We start from the raw sequence: 23,605 nt of genomic DNA, 5'->3' as shown, positions 1-23,605 counted from the left end.
GCTGTTGTTCTGGGATTGATTTGCACTTTTTGCACCAAAGTACGTTCGTCTCTAGGAGACAGAACACGTCTCCTTCCTGAGCGGTATGGCGGCTGCGTGGTCCCATGGTGTTTATACTTGAGTACTATTGTTTGTACAGATGAATGTGGTACCTTCAGGCGTTTGGAAATTGCTCCCAAGGATGAACCAGACTTGTTGAGGTCTACAATTTTATTTCTGAGGTCTTGGCTAATTTCTTTTGATTTTCCCATGATGTCAAGCAAAGAGGCACTGAGTTTGAAGGTAGGCCTTGAAATACATCCACAGGTACACCTCCAATTGACTCAAATTATGTCAATTAGCCTATCAGAAGCTTCTAAAGCCATGACATCATTTTCTGGAATTTTTCAAGCTGTTTAAAGCACAGTCAACTTGGTGTATGTAAACTTATGACCCACTGGAATTGTGATATAGTGAATTATAAGTGAAATAATCTGTCTGTAAACAATTGTTGTTAAAATTATTGTGTCATGCACAAAGTAGATGTCATAACCGACTTGCCAAAACTATAGTTTGTTAACAAGAAATTTGTGGAGTGGTTGAAAAACGAGTTTTAATAAGTCCAACCTAAGTGTATGTAAACTTCCGACTTCAACTGTATGTGAATTGTCTTGACTTGGCTACTGAGTGCAGACAGTAGTAGGTACAGTATATATAATACATAATTAATAATATACTGTAGAAGCCCTCATGGCAGCTCTATTCAGGTCTATGTTTTTCTCTCTCTTCTTCAACTGACAGAAGTCCCAGAGTTCTCCTTTGATGGGAGGAGCCATGTCCAGTACCAGGTGGGATGGTCTCTCCCGGCACGTCACACCAGTGTGCAGCTCCAGGTGCGAACCCATATCCCGAGCGGTGTCCTCCTCAGCCTCCTCTCCCTGGAGCAGAATGAATACTTACGTCTGGAGGTGAGTCATCGACACTGCCTGCAGAGAGGCACTTTAATTGGCTGCTGCTGTAGCCTGCTCCTCAACGTTGTTATTATGTTGCCTGAATGACTGTCATGATGGCTCGACATTTTTGACAGAGATGGAGCGAGTAATGGCGGGCTTGGAAGACAGGAAGTGGGTACTGAGTGGGCTTCTGAGTGACTGAGTTCTGATGCCTAGTCACTTTACCCTGCCTTCATGTATACTGAACAAAAATATACAGTGAGGGAAAAAAGTATTTGATCCACTGCTGATTTTGTATGTTTGCCCACTGACAATGAAATGATCAGTCTATAATTTTAATGGTAAGTTTATTTGAACAGTGAGAGATAGAATAACAACAAAAAAATCCAGAAAAAACGCATGTCAAAAATGTTATAAATTGATTTGCATTTTAATGAGCGAAATAAGTATTTGACCCCCTCTCAATTATAAATATTTCTGGCTCCCAGGTGTCTTTTATACAGGTAACGAGCTGAGATTAGGAGCACACTCTTAAAGGGAGTGCTCCTAATCTCAGCTTGTTACCTGTATAAAAGACACCTGTCCACAGAAGCTATCAATCAATCAGATTCCAAACTCTCCACCATGGCCAAGACCAAAGAGCTCTCCAAGGATGTCAGGGACAAGATTGTAGACCTACACAAGGCTGGAATGGGCTACAAGATCATTGCCAAGCAGCTTGGTGAGAAGGTGACAACAGTTGGTGTGATTATTCGCAAATGGAAGAAACACAAAAGAACTGTCAATCTCCCTCGGCCTAGGGCTCCATGCAAGATCTCACCTCGTGGAGTTGCAATGATCATGAGAACGGTGAGGAATCAGCCCAGAACTACACGGGAGGATCTTGTCAATGATCTCAAGGCAGCTGGGACCATAGTCACCAAGAAAACAATTGGTAACACACTACGCCGTGAAGGACTGAAATCCTGCAGCGCCCGCAAGGTCCCCCTGCTCAAGAAAGCACATATACAGGCCCGTCTGAAGTTTGCCAATGAACATCTGAATGATTCAGAGGAGAACTGGGTGAAAGTGTTGTGGTCAGATGAGACCAAATTCGAGCTCTTTGGCATCAACTCAACTCGCCGTTTTTGGAGGAGGAGGAATGCTGCCTTTGACCCCAAGAACACCATCCCCACCGTCAAACATGGAGGTGGAAACATTATGCTTTGGGGGTGTTTTTCTGCTAAGGGGACAGGACAACTTCACCGCATCAAAGGGACGATGGACGGGGCCATGTACTGTCAAATCTTGGTTGAGAACCTCCTTCCCTCAGCCAGGGCATTGAAAATGGGTTGTGGATGGGTATTCCAGCATGACAATGACCCAAAACACACGGCCAAGGCAACAAAGGAGTGGCTCAAGAAGAGGCACATTAAGGTCCTGGAGTGGCCTAGCCAGTCTCCAGACCTTAATCCCGTAGAAAATCTGTGGAGGGAGCTGAAGTTTCGAGTTGCCAAACGTCAGCCTCGAAACCTTAATGACTTGGAGAAGATCTGCAAAGAGGAGTGGGACAAAATCCCTCCTGAGATGTGTGCAAACCTGGTGGCCAACTACAAGAAACGTCTGACCTCTGTGATTGCCAACAATGGTTTTGCCACCAAGTACTAAGTCATGTTTTGCAGAGGGGTCAAATACTTATTTCCCTCATTAAAATGCAAATCAATTTATAACATTTTTTACATGAGTTTTTCTGGATTTTTTTTGTTGTTATTCTGTCTCTCACTGTAAACCTACCATTAAAATTATATACTGATCATGTCTTTGTCACTGGGCAAATGTACAAAATCAGCAGGGGATCAAATACTTTTTTCTCTCACTGTATTGCCTTTGGGTTGTTTTGAGATGCGCCTATGGAACATCGCAGCACAGTATTCAGGATTATTTTATTGTCTGTCTAGTTATTAGCATATCCCTCCTTCAGTATTATGGTCTAGGGAAGTGGGTAGCTGTTATTAGTTGGATGTAAGAGATCTCTTAAGCGGAAAGGTCCAATTCTGTCTTTTCTCCTTCAAGCTCTTATAGGGGACTTTTTCAGTGTTTGCTCGAATTGTGTACCCAATTTGAACTGGAAAACATGAAGTGGCATATACAATCAACCTAGCTTACCTAGAGTATCTGCTACTTCACAAGGCTCTTCTCTGTCTGACTTAACCAGGAAAATATAACACAATTTCTGAGTATGAATACCATTTATGTGGAGATAGGATGTTAGGGTTGAAGGAGCCTTTGGTCTCTTTGAGTGACAGTGTGTCCACAGCACCAGGCAGAACACTGCTCGGCTAGCGTCTGTCACTCAAGAACACCTACCCACACAGGTCAGCTCTTTCCACTCTCATCCTACTGTAGCTTCCTCATGACAAACCAGTTTGACAGTTTTGTGGTGTCAGAGAGAGCACCAACATGCAGTCTCACTGCTATAGCTCCCTTCTGAGTGTCTGAGTCAGTGTAGTAGCAACCCCACTCTAGCCTTTTCTCCCCACCAGCCCCATACATACCAGTAAAAAGAAACTGAGAAAAGGATTGGGGCTCTGTCCGATCTCAGCAGCAACTGTAAGTAGGTTATATAAGGTTCCTCTGTGAACAATCTTGTTTGTTGAGTCGGCGAGCTGTATAAAACGCTAGTTTTTTGTCCGAAAGCAAGCTACTCTGTCTGAAGCTGTCTCAGAGCTCTCTGAGAGACACTTGAGTGTGGATCCAGACAACAAGTCTCTCAGAACCTCAGCCTCTCTTGTTTGCTCTGATGGGTAGAAAGGGATGGAGAGGGAGGAGGGTGGAGGGAGGAGGGAACGCATGCTGAATGAATAAATAGACATTCACAAGGTTACTGGGGGCTGCTGCATAAAAGCGTGAGAGTTAGGCCTCTGAAACCTTTTCCACCTCCTGTTGATGTCTATTCGATGACGAAAACATGTAATCTTTATCTTCACATAATGGAACACCAAAGGGTTGCATTATTCTCTTGAGTGTTAGCGGAAAGCAGGTTCCAAGATGGCATAGCAGTGCGGTCGTGTTTTCTGTAGTGTCCTCATGTAAATAGCCAGTTTTTTTGTCTTTTTCGTATATATTTCTCAATCTCACTTTCCATCCTTTAACTAAAATACTTTCCTGCAACCCACTTCACCCAATGTGAAACGGATTCTATTATTCTTTCTTTATTATTTCTTCATAAATTTTTTATCCAGAACCTCTGGCTGAAACTAGCCAATTAGCCAGCTAACTAGCTACTTGCTATTAACCACTGTTAGCGGTCTTCACCATTGTCCGTGGCCGTGGCCTGCACTACCTACCAGCCAGCTCTAGCCTGGACAATTATCGGCCAGTCTGCACATCGCGCTATCGAGCCAGAGCATATCGGATTTTCTGCCGGAATCACTGAATCACTGGACCTTGACACCGGATCATCGCAACTAGCTAGCTGCAACCGAATGGCTGTTGTCGTTGTTGGCTAATCACCACTAATCACCACTGTCCTGAAGCTAACCCCAGTTAGCCTTGAGCTAGCCTCAAGCCATGCCCATCTCCCGGCTATCTACCTCTCTGTCAACCGGACGGGACCTCCTAGTGTTGACACGGAGCCCCGCCGATGCATCACAACTGGTCTGCCGACGTAATCGTCTGATGTGGTTTCAACAGGCTTGCCGTTGCGACGACCACGAAGATCCATCTGCTAGCCCCGGCCCGCTAGCACACGCAATCAACAGCCATGCCTCCAGCTCGCCTGTAGCGTAGCAGTCACTGAACTGCTCCCGGACTTACTTATTGCTGTTCACTGGACCTTGTGATCACTCAGCTACACAGCTGATGCCTGCTGGACTGTTCCTTTATATGGTACCCCATCCTGTTGATCTGTTTAGCCTCAGCTCAAACTTTCGTCGCCATTACCAGCTGTTGTCTTAGCTCTCTCGAATAACACCTGTGACTGCTTTATGCCTATCTCCCATGTCAATATGCCTTGCCTATTGCTGTTTCGGTTAGTTCTAACTGTACTTTTTCAATGTAGAGCCCCCAGTCCTGCTCAACCTGTCTCAGAAATATATTTTGTCCCACCCCCCACACACACGGAGACCGGCTCAATCGGTGCCTCCAGTGATGCTATCTCTTTCATCTTATTATAATAATAATAATGATTATTATCTTTACCCAACGCTGTACATAATGCCCTGAATCTATTCTACAACGCCCGGAAATCAGCCCCTTTTTTTCTCTGTACCCAACGCACTATAAGACCAGTTCTTAAAGCCTTTTGCCGTATCCTTATTCCAGTCCTCCTCTGTTCCTCTGGTGATGTAGAGGTTAACCCAGGCCCTGTAGCCCCCAGTATCACTCCTGCTCCCCAGGCACTATCATTTGTTGACTTCTGTAATCGCAAAAGCCTTGGTTTCTAGCATGTTAACATCAGAAGCCTCCTCCCTTAGTTTGAGTTACTCACTGCGTTAGCACACTCAGCCAACCCTGATGTTCTAGCAGTGTCTGAATCCTGGCTTAGGAAGGCCACCAAAGATTCTGAAATTTCCATTCCCATCTACAACATTTTCCGTCTAGATAGAACTGCCAAAGGGGGCGGAGTTGCAATCTACTGTAGAGAGAGCCTGCAGAGCTCTATCATACTATCCAGGTCTGTGCCCAAACAGTTTGAGCTTCTACTTCTAAAAATCCACCTTTCCAGAAATAAGTCTCTCACTGTTGCCGCTTGCTACACACCCCCCTCAGTCCCCAGCTGTGCCCTGAACACCATATGTGAATTGATTGCCCCCCATCTATCCTCAGAGTTCGTATTGCTTGGTGACCTAAACTGGGATATGCTTAACACCCCGGCCGTCCTACAATCTAAACTAGATGCCCTCAATCTCACACAAATTGTCAAGGAACCTACCAGGTACAACCCTAAATCCGTTAACATGGGCACCCTCATAGATATGACTCCCGAGTGGCGCAGTGGTCTAAGGCTGTGCCACTAGAGATCCTGGTTCGAGTCCAGGCTCTGTCGCAGCCGGCCGCGACCGGGAGACCCATGGGCGGCGCACAATTGGTCCAGCATCGTCCAAGGTAGGGGGCGGTTTGGCCGGCAGGGATGTGGGTTCGTTTCCTACGGGGGTTCAGCACGGGAAAAAAAAATGTATGCATTCACTAACTGTAAGTTGCTCTGGATAAGAGCGTCTGCTAAATGACTAAAATAAAATATAATCCTGACTCATTTACCCTCTAAATACACCTCCGCTGTCTTCAACCAGGATCTCAGTGATCACTGCCTCATTGCCTGCGTCCGTAATGGGTCCGCGGTCAAACGACCACCCCTCATCACTGTCAAATGCTCCCTAAAACACTTCAGCGAGCAGGCCTTTCTAATTGACCTGGCCCGGGTATCCTGGATGGATATTGACCTCATTCCATCAGTAGAGGATGCCTGGTTGTTCTTTAAAAGTGCTTTCCTATCCATCTTAAATAAGCATGCCCCATTCAAAAAATTCAGAACTAAGAACAGACATAGCCCCTGGTTCACCCCAGACTTGACTGCCCTTGACCAGCACAAAAACATCCTGTGGCGTACGGCATTAGCATCGAACAGCCCCCGCGATATGCAACTTTTCAGGTCAATCAGTTAGGAAAGCAAAGGATAACTTTTTCAAACAGAAATGTGCATCCTGTAGCTCTAACTCCAAAAGGTTTTGGGACACTGTAAAGTCCATGGAGAATAAGAGCACCTCCTCCCAGCTGCCCACTGCACTGAGGCTAGGAAACACTGTCACTACCGATAAATCTACGATAATCGAAAATTTCAACAAGCATTTTGCTACGACTGGCCATGCTTTCCACCTGGCTACCCCTACCCCGGCCACCAGCTCTACACCCTCCGCTGCAACTTGTCCATGCCCCCCCCACTTCTCCTTCACCCAAATTTAGATAGCTGATGTTCTGAAAGAGCTACAAAATCTGGACCCCTACAAATCAGCTGGGCTAGACAATCTGGACCCTTTCTTTCTAAAATAAGCCCCCGAAATTGTCACAACCCCTATCACCAGCCTGTTCAACCTCTCTTTCGTATCGTCTGAGATCCCCAGAGATTGGAAAGCTTCCGCGGTCATCCCCCTCTTCAAAGGGGGTGACACTCTAGATCCAAACTGTTACAGACCTATATCCATCCTGCCTGCCTTTCGAAAGTATTTGAAAGCCAAGTTAACAAACAGATCACTGACCATTTAGAATCCCACCGTACCTTCTTCGCTATGCAATCTGGTTTCCGAGCTGGTCATGGGTGTACCTCAGCCACACTCAAGGTCCTAAACAAAATAATAACCGTGATCGATAAAAGACAGTACTGTGCAGCCGTATTCATTGACCTGGCCAAGGCTTTTGACTCTGTCAATCACCACATTCTTATTGGCAGACTAAATAGCCTTGGTTTCTCAAATGACTGCCTCGCCTGGTTCACCAACTACTTCTCAGATAGAGTTCAATGTGTCAAATCGGAGGGCCTGTTGTCTGGACCTCTGGCAGTCTCTATGAGGGTGCCACAGGGTTCAATTCTCGGGCCAACTCTATTCTCTGTGTATATCAATGATGTCGCTCTTGCTGCTGGTGACTCTCAGATCCACCTCTACGCAGACGACACCATTTTGTATACATCTGGCCCTTCATTGGACACTGTGTTAACAAACCTCCAAACAAGCTTCAATGCCATACAACACTCCTTCTGTGGCCTCCAACTGCTCTTAAACGCTAGTAAAACTAAATGCATGCTCTTCAATCGAACGCTGCTTGCACCCACCTGCCCGACTAGAATCACTACTCTCGACGGGTCTGACTTAGAATATGTGGACAACTACAAATACCTCAGTGTCTGGTTAGACTGTAAACTCTCCTTCCAGACTCACATTAAGCATCTCCAATTCAAAGATCAATCTAGAATCGGCTTCCTATTTCGCAACAAAGCCTCCTTCACTCATGCTGCTAAACATGCCCTCGTAAAACTGACTATCCTACCGATCCTTGACTTCGGCGATGTCATTTACAAAATAGCCTCCAACACTCTACTCAGCAAATTGGATGTAGTCTATCACAGTGCCATCCGTTTTGTCACCAAAGCCCCATATACTACCCACCATTGTGACCTGTACGCTCTCGTTGGCTGGCCCTCACTACATATTTGTCGCCAAACCCACTGGCTCCAGGTCATCTATAAATCCCTTCTAGGCAAATCCCCGTCTTATCTTAGCTAATTGGTCACCATAGCAACACCCACCCGTAGTATGCGTTCCAGCAGGTATATCTCACTGGTCATCCCCAAAGCCAACACCTCCTTTGGTCGTCATTCCTTCCAGTTCTCTGCTGCAAATGACTGGAACGAACTGCAAAAATCTCTGAAGCTGGAGACCCTTATCTCCCTCACTATCTTTAAGCATCAGTTGTCAGAGCAGTTTACCGATCACTCCACCTGTACACAGCCCATCTGTAATTAGCCCACCCAACTACCTCATCCCCATATTGTTATTTACATTGTTATTTATTTTGCTCATTTGCACCCCAGTATCTCTATTTGCACATCATATTCTGCACATCTATCACTCCAGTGTTAATACTAAATTATAATTGTAATTATTTTGCACTATGGCCTATTTATTGCCTTACCTCCATAACTTACTACATTTGCACACACTGTATATAGATTTTCTATTGTGTTATTGACTGTACGTTTTGTTTATTCAATATGTAACCCTGTGTTGTTGTTGTTTTTTCCGCACTGCTTTGCTTTATTGTCACGGTTTCGGCCGAGGCTGCCTCTCTCCCTTGTTCGGGCAGGCTTCGGCGTTCGTCGTCTCCGGAATTCTAGCTGCCACCGATTTATGTTTTCATGTTCGTTTGCTTTTGTCTGTTTGTGTCACACCTGTTTCTGTTTTACGTGATTAGTGTCCTATAAGTTTCTCGTTGTGTTTGTCTTGTGTTGTGTGTGATTGTTTTCGTCAGTGTTGTGTTTGCTCGGTTGAGCATATTTTCTCTCCACTGCGCTGGAGCTCGTTTGCACTTGTTTCGTGCACTACATATTTTGTCGCACCTGTTTGTGCGCATTTTGCCTACACGCCTTGGGCGTAGTTTAGCTGTTGGGCTTTGTTGCCCTGTTGCCTGTGTTTGGGTCGGAATACAGCTTTTGGAACCTACCGTCTGCGTCCTGCATCTGATTTCCTACACCACACCTACACACGCCCTGACAGAATCACACACCACCCATGGAATCAGCAGGAGCAGAAGCAGCCCAGACAAGACTGGAAGCCCAGGTTCGGGATCAGCAGGAGCAACTCCTGCAGATGGGGAACGCCCTGCAGGAGGTTATTTCCACACTCCGAGGCTGGGGTTCGCCTCCACCACCACCCGCCCAGCCAGCACCATCGGCCAGCCCGCCCGTTCCAGCACCGGAACATCGAGGAGTCCGTCTATCTCTCCCGAGGGCTTACGACGGGACAGCGGCTGGGTGTCAGGGGTTCTTGCTCCAGGTCGAGCTGTACCTGGCCACAGTCCATCCGGCACCTTCAGGGCATGAGAGCGTGTCCGCCCTAATCTCCTGCCTGGCCGGTAAAGCGTTGGAGTGGGCCAACGCGGAGTGGAGGAAGATCGACGCCACGACCATTACCTACACCGAGTTCTCCCGCCGCTTTAGGGCGGTGTTCGACCATCCCCCGGAGGGGAAAGCGGCGGGGGAGCGTCTGGTCTTCCTTAGGCAGGGGAGGAGGAGTGCCCAGGAATTCGCACTCGAATTCCGTACTCTAGCGGCAGATGCAGGGTGGAATGATCGGGCCCTCATCGATCTCTACCGATGTAGCCTCAGAGAGGACGTCCGTCGGGAGCTGGCCTGTCGGGACGCCAGTCTCACTTTCGACCAGCTGGTCGACATGTCAATTAGGTTGGATAACCTATTGGCTACCCGCGGACGTCCTGAGGGGGGTCCGTCCATTCCATCCTCCAGCGCACCCGAGCCGTGTCCTATGGAGCTCGGGGGCGCTGGCGCTAGAGGTAGGAGGAGTCGGCAGAGTGGGGGGTCCATCCACTGCACCAACTGTGGTCGGGGAGGACACACCGCGGCTAGGTGCTGGGGATGGCCTCCTCGGGGAGATGACGACAGGTCCCGCACTGGGGATTCCCTCCAGGTGAGTAGGCGCCCCACTCACCCAGAGCTCACTGTTGCCCATTTTTGTATGCCTGTGTGTTTTCCGCAGGTGGCACCTCATTCCCAGTGTAAGGCGCTGGTAGATTCAGGCGCGGCTGGGAATTTCATTGATAAGAAGTTTTGTTTAGAGTTAGGGTTTCCCCTTCTCCCTGTGGAAGTTCCTTTTCCCGTTCACGCCCTAGATAGTCGTCCGTTGGGTACGGGCTTAATCAGGGAGGTCACGGCGCCACTTAGGATGTGTGCGCAGGGGAGTCATCAGGAGATAATACAACTGTTTCTGATTGACTCTCCTGCGTATCCGGTGGTGCTGGGCATGCCCTGGTTAAGTACCCATAACCCCGTTATTTCGTGGCAGGAGAGGGCTCTGAAGGAGTGGTCTGCTCAGTGTGTGGGTAGATGTTTGGGCGTTTCCTTAGGGGCTACCTCGGTGGAAAGTCCAAACCAGGTGCCCGCATTGCACATTCCACCTGAGTATGGGGATCTGGCTATCGCGTTTAGTAAGGCGAGGGCGACGCGATTGCCACCCCATAGGCAGGGGGATTGTGCGATAGACCTTCAGGCAGGAGCTGCGCTCCCACGGAGTCATGTGTATCCTCTGTCTCAGGAGGAGAAGAAAGCTATGGAGGTTTACATAGACGAATCACTGAGACAAGGATACATACGGCCGTCCACTTCCCCCGCGTCCTCGAGTTTCTTTTTCGTGAAGAAGAAGGATGGGGGGTTGCGTCCGTGCATCGACTACCGTGGTCTCAATCAGATTACGGTGAAGTATAGTTATCCACTCCCGCTGATTGCGACCATGACTGAGTCGTTGCATGGGGCGCGTTTCTTCACGAAATTAGATCTCAGGAGCGCGTACAACTTGGTGCGCATCAGGAAGGATGATGAATGGAAAACAGCCTTTAGTACCACCTCGGGCCATTACGAGTATCTCGTCATGCCATACGGGTTGATGAATGCTCCGTCAGTTTTCCAATCATTCGTGGATGAGATCTTCAGGGACATGCAGGGACAGGGAGTGGTGGTGTACATAGATGACATCCTCGTGTACTCACCTACCCGTGTCGAGCATGTGGCCCTGGTGCGCAGAGTGTTGCGGAGGCTGGTGGAGCACGACCTGTATGTGAAGGCAGAGAAGTGTCTGTTTTTCCAGGAGTCGATTTCCTTCTTGGGGTATCAGTTGTCTGCGTCAGGGGTGAAGATGGAGGTAGACCGAGTGTCAGCCGTGAGTAATTGGCAAACACCAACCACTGTGAAAGAGGTGCAGCAGTTTTTGGGGTTTGCGAATTACTACCGGAGGTTTATCCGGGGTTTTGGGCAGGTGGCAGCTCCCATCACGTCTCTCTTAAAGGGGGGCCCGGTGCGTCTGCAGTGGTCAGTCGAGGCGGACAGGGCTTTTAAGAAGCTGAAGGACCTGTTCACCTCGGCTCCGGTGCTGGCGCATCCGGATCCCTCTTTACCATTTCAGGTAGAGGTGGACGCGTCTGAAGCCGGTATTGGCGCCGTGCTGTCCCAACGGTCAGGCGCGCCACCTAAACTCCGCCCCGTTGCCTTCTATTCCAAGAAGCTCAGCCCGGCGGAGCGAAATTATGACGTAGGGGACAGGGAGCTGTTAGCTGTGGTCCAAGCCCTTAAGGTGTGGAGGCACTGGCTTGAGGGGGCTCAACACCCTTTCCTCATTTTGACGGACCACCGTAACCTGGAGTACATCCGGGCAGCGAGGAGGCTGAACCCTCGACAGGCTAGATGGAGTATGTTTTTGACCCGGTTCTCTTTTAAGATCACCTACATCCCTGGGTCACAAAACGGTAAGGCAGATGCACTGTCTCGGCGGTATGACGGGGAGGAGAGGTCCGTGGAGCCCACTCCCATACTGCCGGAGTCGTGTCTAGTGGCACCGGTGGTGTGGGAGCTCGATTCTGAGCTCGAGCGGGCATTACGCACCGACCCTAGTCCACCACAATGCCCGGAGGGTCGGAAGTATGTTCCGCTCGAGTGTCGGGATCGATTGATCTATTGGGCTCACACGTCACCCTCCTCTGGACATCCGGGTATCGGCCGGACAGTGCACTGTCTTAGTGCCAAATATTGGTGGCCTACGTTGGCCAGGGATGTGAGGGTTTATGTTTCCTCCTGCTCGGTGTGCGCCCAGTGTAAGGCGCCTAGACATCTGCCTAGGGGTAAGTTACTACCCCTGCCCGTTCCACAACGACCATGGTCCCACCTCTCGGTGGATTTTATAACTGACCTTCCCCTCTCTCAAGGGAATACTACACTCCTGGTCGTTGTGGATCGGTTCTCTAAGGCCTGTCGTTTACTCCCCATGCCGGGTCTTCCTACTGCCCTACAAACCGCCGAAGCACTATTCACTCATGTGTTCCGGCACTACGGGGTGCCCGAGGACATTGTGGCTGACCGGGGTCCCCAATTCACCTCCAGAGTCTGGAGAGCTTTTATGGAGCGGTTGGGGGTCTCGGTGAGTCTCACCTCGGGTTACCACCCGGAGAGTAATGGGCAGGTGGAACGCGTAAACCAGGATGTGGGCAGGTTTCTCAGAACATACTGCCGGGACCGGCCGGAGGAGTGGGCGAGATATGTGCCCTGGGCTGAGATGGCACAGAACTCTCTTCGCCACTCCTCCACCCAACTAACCCCTTTTCAGTGTGTTTTAGGGTACCAGCCGGTTCTGGCACCATGGCATGAGAGCCAGATCGAGGCCCCCGCTGTGGATGAGTGGGTGCGGCGCTCGGAGGAGACGTGGAACGCTGCACACGTCCATCTGCAGCGTGCCATACGTCGACAGAAGACGAGCGCCGACCTACACCGCAGTGAGGGGCCTGTGTACGCACCTGGAGATCGAGTCTGGCTCTCTGCCAGAAACCTGCCCCTCCGCCTGCCCTGTCGGAAACTGGGTCGGCGGTTTGTAGGGCCATTTAAAGTCCTGAGAAGGTTGAACGAGGTTTGTTATAGATTACAGTTGCCAGTGGAGTATAAATGTATTAACCCCTCGTTCCATGTGTCCCTTCTCAGGCCGGTGGTAGCAGGCCCGCTCCAAGAACATGAGATCTTGGAGACCCCCCCGCCCCCGTTGGACATCGAGGGGGCACCGGCGTACACCGTGAGATCCATCTTGGATTCTAGACGTCGGAGAGGGGGTCTTCAGTATCTAGTGGAGTGGGAGGGGTACGGTCCGGAGGAGCGGTGCTGGGTGCCGAGGAGAGACATCTTGGACCCGTCGCTCCTGACGGAATTCCATCGGGGGTATCCGACGCGCCCTGCGCCGCGGCCTCCGGGTCGTCCCCAAGGCCGGAGTCGGCGCGCGTCTGGAGCCGCGCGTCAAGGGGGGGGTACTGTCACGGTTTCGGCCGAGGCTGCCTCTCTCCCTTGTTCGGGCAGGCTTCGGCGTTCGTCGTCTCCGGAATTCTAGCTGCCACCGATTTATGTTTTCATGTTCGTTTGCTTTTGTCTGTTTGTGTCACACCTGTTTCTGTTTTACGTGATTAGTGTCCTATAAGTTTCTCGTTGTGTTTGTCTTGTGTTGTGTGTGATTGTTTTCGTCAGTGTTGTGTTTGCTCGGTTGAGCATATTTTCTCTCCACTGCGCTGGAGCTCGTTTGCACTTGTTTCGTGCACTACATATTTTGTCGCACCTGTTTGTGCGCATTTTGCCTACACGCCTTGGGCGTAGTTTAGCTGTTGGGCTTTGTTGCCCTGTTGCCTGTGTTTGGGTCGGAATACAGCTTTTGGAACCTACCGTCTGCGTCCTGCATCTGATTTCCTACACCACACCTACACACGCCCTGACATTTATCTTGGCCAGGTCGCAGTTGTAAATGTGAACTTGTTCTCAACTGGCTTACCTGGTTAAATAAAGGTGAAAAATAAATTTAAAAAAAGGTGGAAATCAATGCTTATAACCCTTATTACTTATTGAGATGCTTTTTATTTATATCCTTATGTAGGGTTTTAAAATTCAAGTAGAAAAAGGTTTACTTGTGAAAACATTGACAGTTTTTACTTTGTAGTGAAGTGTTTGTACTACTAAGCGACGCTGAAAATATATTGCTATAGACTTTATGGTCGGATTCTGTATAAAGTTGGGATTAATTGAGCTCATTGTCATATGTTTGCCTATGCTGTGTGGACTGCAAGCAATTTGATGCATTGAGGGGAGCCTATATATATGCTGTCGGGGGGGAGAGATGGGAGGTGCTTGATAGATGGGGGGTTAATTGGTCCGTAGGGTGGCAGGGGGGAATAGAATGTTGGCATTATGCTCTGATGACCATGCTGAGGGAGCAATAGTTAAAACAATATGGGCTGTCATGCTGCATACATTAAAACACAGTATTTAATTAATTATGGGCATGTACAAGCTGCGGTTATAGCAGCCAGCAGCACCTCCCAGCCCCATCTCCAGCCCAGTGTGTTTGCTCAGCCTTAGCTGCTGTGGATAATTGTTGTCTGTGATATTTTCCCTCTGGACTGAGTTAAGTAATGTCCGTGGCAGTTTTGAAAAGCTTAAATATTAAATACAATGGTCTTAATTGAATTGAATAGAAAATAGAACATTGTAAATTGCCCTTTTTGACATTTTAAAGGCGTGATCTGTGATTTTTACAGCCGTTTTAGATCATTTCAATTGATTAATATGCACTGTATATTTCAGATCTTTCAGGGGCTACTGGCTGTCTTTTATAACCTGGGTGACAGACTCTACAACCTCACACTGCCCTTCCAACGCCTTGACAACGGAGAATGGCACGAGGTGGAGCTGGATCGTCATGGCAAAGAGTTCACCCTTCGATTGGACGGTGGCGGCGGGAGGCAGGAGGTCACAGCCGCTCCTGGAATGAGTCAGGAGATAGTCATCGACCAAACAGTGGTGATGCTGGGAAACTCCTTCCCCTCAGGAAACAACCAGAGCTTCCTAGGTATGGTACTGGTACTGCCATCTGGTACTGCCCCCTGGTACTGCCCCCTGGTACTGACCATTAATATTATCCACCTAACTTCCCACTGGTATTTCCCACTCGTTGTTACTGCCAGTGCCAGAGTACCATGAGGGAAGATAAAATGATTGAACGAATGAACGAACAAATGAAAGTGGTATAAAATCATGTACAGTGCCTTGCAAAAGTATTAATCCATGAGGCGGGTGATTTGGACGGAGTCAGGCGCAGGAGGGTAATTCACAGAATAAATGGTTTATTCGGTAAGACAGCAGTACGCAGCAATGCGTAAAACACTCCAGTGCGGTATTACGGCGCACTGGAGAAAACAAGGCACACAGGTGAATATCCCGGCGATACAAAATACAATATAGCTCCACCGAGCTATAGTAACCTCCACAATAAACAATCACACACAAAGACATAAGGGCAGAGGGAACACTTATACAGGTACTGATGAGGGGATATGAACCAGGTGTGTGTAATAAACAAGACAAGACAAATGGAATGATAAGATAAAAAAATAATTAAAAAAATAAGATGATGAGCGGCAGTGGCTAGAAGGGCGGTGATGACGAACGCCGAAGCCTGCCCGAACAAGGAGAGGAGGCAGCTTCGGAGGAAGTCGTGACAATCCCCTTGGCATTTTTCCTATTTTGTTGCATTACAACCTGTAATTTCAATTACTTTTTATTTGGATTTCATGTAATGGACATACACAAAATAGTCAAAATTGGTGAAGTGAAATGAAAAAAGTAACTTGTTTCAAAAAATTCAAAAAAATAAATAATAAAAACCAATTACCTTCAGAAGTCACATAATTAGTTAAATAAAGTCCACTTTTGTGCAATCTAAGTGTCACATGATCTGTCACATGATCTCAGTATATACAGTGGGGAAAAAAAGTATTTAGTCAGCCACCAATTGTGCAAGTTCTCCCACTTAAAAAGATGAGAGAGGCCTGTAATTTTCATCATAGGTACATGTCAACTATGACAGACAAATTTAGATTTTTTTCTCCAGAAAATCACATTGTAGGATTTTTAATGAATTTATTTGCAAATTATGGTGGAAAATAAGTATTTGGTCACCTACAAACAAGCAAGATTTCTGGCTCTCACAGACCTGTAACTTCTTCTTTAAGAGGCTCCTCTGTCCTCCACTCGTTACCTGTATTAATGGCACCTGTTTGAACTCGTTACCAGTATAAAAGACACCTGACCACAACCTCAAACAGTCACACTCCAAACTCCACTATGGCCAAGACCAAAGAGCTGTCAAAGGACACCAGAAACAAAATTGTAGACCTGCACCAGGCTGGGAAGACTGAATCTGCAATAGGTAAGCAGCTTGGTTTGAAGAAATCAACTGTGGGAGCAATTATTAGGAAATGGAAGACATACAAGACCACTGATAATCTCCCTCGATCTGGGGCTCCACGCAAGATCTCACCCTGTGGGGTCAAAATTATCACAAGAACGGTGAGCAAAAATCCCAGAACCACATGGGGGGACCTAGTGAATGACCTGCAGAGAGCTGGGACCAAAGTAACAAAGCCTACCATCAGTAACACACTACGCCGCCAGGGACTCAAATCCTGCAGTGCCAGACGTGTCCCCCTGCTTAAGCCAGTACATGTCCAGGCCCGTCTGAAGTTTGCTAGAGTGCATTTGGATGATCCAGAAGAGGATTGGGAGAATGTCATATGGTCAGATGAAACCAAAATATAACTTTTTGGTAAAAACTCAACTTGTCGTGTTTGGAGGACAAAGAATGCTGAGTTGCATCCAAAGAACACCATACCTACTGTGAAGCATGGGGTTGGAAACATCATGCTTTGGGGCTGTTTTTCTGCAAAGGGACCAGGACGACTGATCCGTGTAAAGGAAAGAATGAATGGGGCCATGTATCGTGAGATTTTGAGTGAAAACCTCCTTCCATCAGCAAGGGCATTGAAGATGAAACGTGGCTGGGTCTTTCAGCATGATAATGATCCCAAACACACCGCCCGGGCAACGAAGGAGTGGCTTCGTAAGAAGCATTTCAAGGTCCTGGAGTGGCCTAGCCAGTCTCCAGATCTCAACCCCATAGAAAATCTTTGGAGGGAGTTGAAAGTCTGTGTTGCCCAGCGACAGCCCCAAAACATCACTGCTCTAGAGGAGATCTGCATGGAGGAATGGGCCAAAATACCAGCAACAGTGTGTGAAAACCTTGTGAAGACTTACAGAAAACGTTTGACCTGTGTCATTGCCAACAAAGGGTATATAACAAAGTATTGAGAAACTTTTGTTATTGACCAAATACTTATTTTCCACCATAATTTGCAAATAAATTCATTAAAAATCCTACAATGTGTTTTCTGGGGAAAGAAATCTCATTTTGTCTGTCATAGTTGACGTGTACATATGATGAAAATTACAGGCCTCTCTCATCTTTTTAAGTGGGAGAACTTGCACAATTGGTGGCTGACTAAATACTTTTTTCCCCCACTGTATACACCTGTTCTGAAAGGCCCCAGAGTCTGCAACACCACTAAGCAAGGGGCACCACCAAGCAAGCGGCACCATGAAGACCAAGGAGCTGTCCAAACAGGTCAGGGACAAAGTTGTGGAGAAGTACAGATCAGGGTTCGGTTCTAAAAAAATATCTGAAACTTTGAACATCCCACGGAGCACCATTTAAATCCATTATAAAAAATGGAAAGAATATGGCACCACAACAAACCTGCCAAGAGAGGGCCGCACACCAAAACTCACGGAGCAGGCAAGGAGGGCATTAATCAGAGAGGCAACAAAGAGACCAAAGATAACCCTGAAGGAGCTGCAAAGCTCCACAGCGGAAATTGGAGTATCTGTCCATAGGACCACTTTAAGCCGTACACTCCACAGAGCTGGGCTTCACGGAAGAGTGGCCAGAAAAAAGCCATTGCTTAAATAAAAGAATAAGCCAAACATAGCTTTTTGGCCATCAAGGAAAACGCTATGTCTGGCGCAAACCCAACACCTCTCATCACCCCGAGAACACCATCCCCACAGTGAAGCATGGTAGTGGCAGCATCATGCTGTGGGGATGTTTTTCATCGGCAGGGACTGGGAAACTGGTCAGAATTGAAGGAATGATGGATGGCGTTAAATACAGGGAAATTCTTGAGGGAAACCTGTTTCAGTCTTCCAGAGATTTGAGACTGGGACGGAGGTTTACCTTCCAGCAGGACAATGACCCTAAGTATACTGCTAAAGCAACACTCGAGTGGTTTAAGGGGAAACATTTAAATGTCTTGGAATGGCCTAGTCAAAGCCCAGACCTCAATCCAATTGAGAATCTGTGGTATGACTTAAAGATTGCTGTACACCAGCGGAACCCATCCAACTTGAAGGAGCTGGAGTAGTTTTGCCTTGAAGAATGGGCAAGAATCCCAATGGCTAGATGTGCAAGCTTATAGAGACATACCCCAGGATACTTGCAGTTGTAATTGCTGCAAAAGGTGACACGACAAAGTATTGACTTTGGGGGAGTGAATAGTTATGCACGCTCAAGTTTTCAGTTTTTTTGTCTTATTTCTTGTTTGTTTCACAATAAAAAATATTTTGCATCTTCAAAGTGGTAGGCATGTTGTGTAAATCAAATGATACAAACCCCCCAAAAATCCATTTTAATTCCAGGTTGTAAGATAACAAAATAGGAAAAATGCCAAGGGGGGTGAATACTTTCGCAAGCCACTCTATTATCTGTATGTGATTGGCAACACAAGACTGATTCACCGTTATGTTTCACACTTCTAAATCACTGAGGTGAATGATTCCTTGGCTACCCCCACCTTCCTATCTCAAATGGCTTTAGATTTAGACTCTGGGGAGGTAGGCTATGGATTTGGGGCTGAGGCAGATGAAGTGTGAAGGACTTGATTCAGGAGCAGGGGATGTGTTTGTATAAATGATTCAGGAGCAGGGAGGTGTCAGTATAAATGATTCAGGAGCAGGGAGGTGTCTGTATAAATGATTCAGGAGCAGGGAGGTGTCTGTATAAATGATTCAGGAGCAGGGAGGTGTCTGTATAAATTATGTGTTACACCTCATCCTTCCCAGAGGATGGCGAGACAACCAAGCAAAGTAAATATCCTCTGAAACAAACAAAGGGCTGCGCTGACAGCTAATCCCCGGGCTATCTCAGTGTGTGTGTGTGTGTGTGTGTGTGTGTGTGTGTGTGTGTGTGTGTGTGTGTGTGTGTGTGTGTGTCTCTATTCCTGCGTGGCTGTGTGTTTCCGTCCCTTCATGAAACTTACTTTAAAGGTTTTGCCTCAGGCCTAGTGTGTATGTCTCTGAATGTCACTATGTTGGTGTGTCTCATCTCTCTTTCCCTCTCTGTGTTTTTCCACCAGGGTGTCTGCGAGACCTGAGGCTGAATGGGAGGCCCATGCCCATGGCCAAGCAGCCCTCCATAGTGTCCGAGGAGCTCCAGGTGATCACGTCCCAGGGGGTCTCCCCAGGTTGCCCCTCAGATGCCTGCAGGAAACACCAGTGCTCTCCCCCCTTCATATGTGTGGACCTCTGGAGGAAACATGAGTGCAGGTACATAAATGATGACAGCAAAACTTGATTATACTGAACTGGCCCAAATCCCTGACACTCAAAGAGGAAGGAGACAGTGCTAGAGGTCGGCGTGCGGGATACCTGACGAGATTTAAATCCGTTTTACCTAATTTCTACCAGCATGTCACCTGTGCAACTAGAGGCGAAAAAGCTCTAGATCACCCTTACTCCACACACAGAGAAGCATACAAAGCTCTCCCTCGCCATCCATTTGGCAAATCTGACCATAGCTCTATCCTCCTGATTCCTTCTTACAAGTAAAAACTTGAACAGGAATTACCAGTGACTCGCTCAATACGGAAGTGGTCCTGACTGGAATATGTTCCGGTATTCATGGGATTCATCCGATGGCATTGAAGAGTTTACCACATCAGTCACCGGCTTCATTAAAACACTACTGGTCAAACGTTTTAGTACACCTACTCATTCAAGGGTTTTTCTTTATTTTTACTATTGTCTACATTGTAGAATAATAGTGAAGACATCAAAACTATGAAATAACACATATGGAATCATGTAGTAAACAAAAAAGTGTTAAACAAATCAAAATATATTTTATATTTGAGATTCTTCAAATAGCCACCCTTTGCCTTGATGACAGCTTTGCACACTCTTGGCATTCTCTCAACCAGCTTCACCTGGAATGCTTTTCCAACAGTCTTGAAGGAGTTCCCACATATGCTGAGCACTTGTTGGCTGCTTTTCCTTCACTCTGTGGTCCGACTCATCCCAAACCATCTCAATTTGGTTGAGGTCAGGGGATTGTGGAGGCCAGGTCATCTGATGCAGCACTCCATCACTCTCCTTCATGATAAAATAGCCTGGAGGTGTTTTACACCGGTATAATGTCCATTGCTTGTGTTTCTTGGCCCAAGCAAGTCTCTTCTTCTTATTGGTGTCCTTTAGTAGTGGTTTCTTTGCAGCAATTTGACCATGAAGGCCTGATTCACACAGTCTCCTCTGAACAGTTGATGTTGAGATGTGTATGTTACTTGAACACTGTGAAGCATTTATTTGGGCTGCAATTTCTGAGGCTGGTAACTCTAATGAACTTATCTGCAGCAGAGATAACTCTGGGTCTTCCATTCCTTTGGCGGTCCTCATGAGAGCCAGTTTCATCATAGCGCTTGATGGTTTTTGCGACTGCACTTGAAGAAACTTTCAAAGTTCTTGAACTGTTCCCTATTGACTGACCTATCTTCTGTATACCCCCCCTACCTTGTCACAACACAACTGACTGGCTCAAACGCATTAAGAAGGAAAGAAATTCCAAAAATTAACTTATAAGAAGGCAAACCTGTTAATTGAAATGCATTCCAGGTCACTACCTCATGACGCTGGTTGAGAGAATGACAAGAGTGTGCAAAGCTGTCATCAAGGCAAATGACAGGCAAAATATATTTTGATTTGTTTAACACTTTTTTGGTTACTACATGATTCCACATGTGTTATTTCATAGTTTTGATGTCTTCACTATTATTCTACAATGTAGAAAATAGTAAAAATAAAGAAAAACCCTTGAATGAGTAGGTGTTGTAAAACGTTTGACCAGGAGTGTATTAATGAAGCCGGTGACTGATGTGGTAAACTCTTCAATGCCATCGGATGAATCCTATGAATACCAGAACATATTCCAGTCAGAACCACTTCCGTATTGAGCGAGTCACTGGAATTTCCTGTTCAAGTTTTTACTTGTAAGCAGGAATCAGGAGGATAGAGCTATGGTCAGATTTGCCAAATGGATGGCGAGGGAGAGCTTTGTATGCTTCTCTGTGTGTGGAGTAAGGGTGATCTAGAGCTTTTTCGCCTCTAGTTGCACAGGTGACATGCTGGTAGAAATGAGGTAAAACGGATTTTAATCTCATCAGGTATCCCGCATGCCGACCTCTATAGCACCGTCTCCTTCCTCTTTGAGTGTCAGGGATTTGGGCCAGTTCAGTATAATCAAGATTTGACCGGTAGTGTAAGTGCATCGACGACGTTGTCCCCACAGTGATCGTACGTACATACTCAAATCAGAAGCCATGGATTACAGTTAACATCTGCACTGAGCTAAAGGTTAGAGATGCCGCTTTCAAGGAGCGGGACACTAAATAGGATACTTATAAGAAATCCCACTACGCCCTCCGACGAACCATCCAACAGGTAAAGCATCAATACAGGACCAAGATCAAATCCTACTATACCGGCTCTGATGCTCGTTATCTAGGCAAGTCAGTTAAGAACAAATTCTTATTTACAATGACAGCCTATCCCAGCCAAACCCGGACGACGCTGGGCCAATTGTGCGCCGCCCTATTGGACTCCCAATCACAGCCGGATTGTGATACAGCATGGAATCGAACCAGGGTCTGTAGTGACGCCTCTAGCACTGAGATGCAGTGCATTATACCGCTGCGCCACTCAGGAGCTCGAGTGGCATGTGGCAGGGCTTGCAAACTGTTATGGATTACAACGGGAAACCCAGCTGTGAACTGTCCAGTGACGCTAGCCTACCAGATGAGCTAAATACCTTCTATGTTTGCTTCGAGGCTAGCAACACTGAATCATGCATGAGAGCACCAGCTGTTCCGAACAACTGTTTGATCACACTCTCTGTAGCCAATTTGAATAAGTCCTTTACACAGGTTAACATAATATTCACAACACCGCAGGGCCAGATGGATTACAAGGACGCGTACTCAGAGCATGCGCTGACCAGCTGGCAAGTGTCTTCACTGATATTTTCAACCGCTGCCTCACCCAGTCTGTAATACCTACATGTTTAAAGCAGACCACCATAGTCCCTGTGCCCAACATTGCCAAGGTAACCTGTCTAAATGACTATTGTCCAGTAGCACTCACATCTGTAGCCATGAAATACTTTGAAAGGCTGATCAGTGGTCATGGCTCACATCAACACCATCATCCCAGACACACTGGACCCACCCCAATTCACATACTGCCCCCAACATATCCACAGGTGACGCAATCTCTATTACACGCCACACTGTCCTTTCCCATGTGGACAAAAGGAAGACCTACGTGAGATGCTGTTCATTTACTAGAGCTCATGATTCAAAACCATAGTCCCCGCCAAGCTCATTACTAAACTAAGGACCCTAGGATTAAACACCTCCCTCTGTAACTGGATCCTGGACTTCCTGACAGACCGCCCCCCAGGTGGTGAGGATAAGCAACAACACATCCACCACACTGACCCCCAACACGGGGGACCATCAGGTGTGCGTTCTTAGTCCTCTCCTGTACTCCCTTTTCACCCACGACTACGTGGCCACGCACGATTCCAACACCATTATTAAGTTTGCCGACGACACAACGGTGGTAGGCCTGATCACCGACTATGAGGCAGCAGCCTCTCCCTCAATGTCAGCAAGACAAAGGAGCTGATCGTTGTCAACAGGAAACAGAGGGCCGAGCACGCCCCCATCCACATCGACGGGGCTGTAGTGGAGCAGGTTGAGAGCTTCAAGTTCCTCAGTGTCCACATCACTAAGGAATTATCATAGTCTACACACACCAACACAGTCATGAAGAGGGCCACGACAATGCCTATTCTCCCTCAGGAGGCTGAAAAGATTTGTCATGGGACCTCAGATCCTCAAAAAGTTCTACAGCTGCACCATTGAGAGCATCTTGACTGGCTGCATCACCGCTTGGTATGGCAACTGCTTGGCATCCGACAGTAAGGCGCTACAGAGGATAGTGAGTATGGCCCAGTACATCACTGGGGCCGAGCTCCTTGCCATCCAGGACTTCTATACCAGGCGGTGTCAGAGGAAGGCCCTAAAAATGATCAAAGCCACCCAAGTCATAGACTGTTCTCTCTGCTACAGCACGGCAAGGGGTACCAATGAGTCTGGAACCGACATGACCCTGAACAGCTTCTACCCCCAAGGCATAACACTGCTAAATAGTTAGTCCGGGTAGCTATTGG

At 47.4% G+C, this 23,605-nt stretch overlaps 1 protein-coding gene across 1 annotated transcript in view; it reads left to right on the top strand.

Annotated features, from left to right (window-relative positions):
• Positions 1–23,605, top strand: part of LOC311137028 (neural-cadherin-like) — a gene marked incomplete at both ends in the record, with an annotated part of 125,241 nt that overhangs the window by 77,963 nt on the left and 23,673 nt on the right. Inside the window, 3 exons of the mRNA XM_084171345.1 lie at positions 781–947; positions 14,797–15,061; positions 19,458–19,647. Of these exons, the coding sequence (XP_084027471.1) occupies positions 781–947; positions 14,797–15,061; positions 19,458–19,647 (622 nt within the window). The remainder of the gene's footprint in view (positions 1–780; positions 948–14,796; positions 15,062–19,457; positions 19,648–23,605) is intronic.

The sequence above is a fragment of the Coregonus lavaretus genome (genome assembly GCF_964263955.1).
Source record: "Coregonus lavaretus genome assembly, chromosome: 11".
Classification (NCBI taxonomy): domain Eukaryota; kingdom Metazoa; phylum Chordata; class Actinopteri; order Salmoniformes; family Salmonidae; genus Coregonus; species Coregonus lavaretus.
Note: the sequence above shows the minus strand (reverse complement) of the source record. Positions and strands in the feature narration are given on the sequence as shown.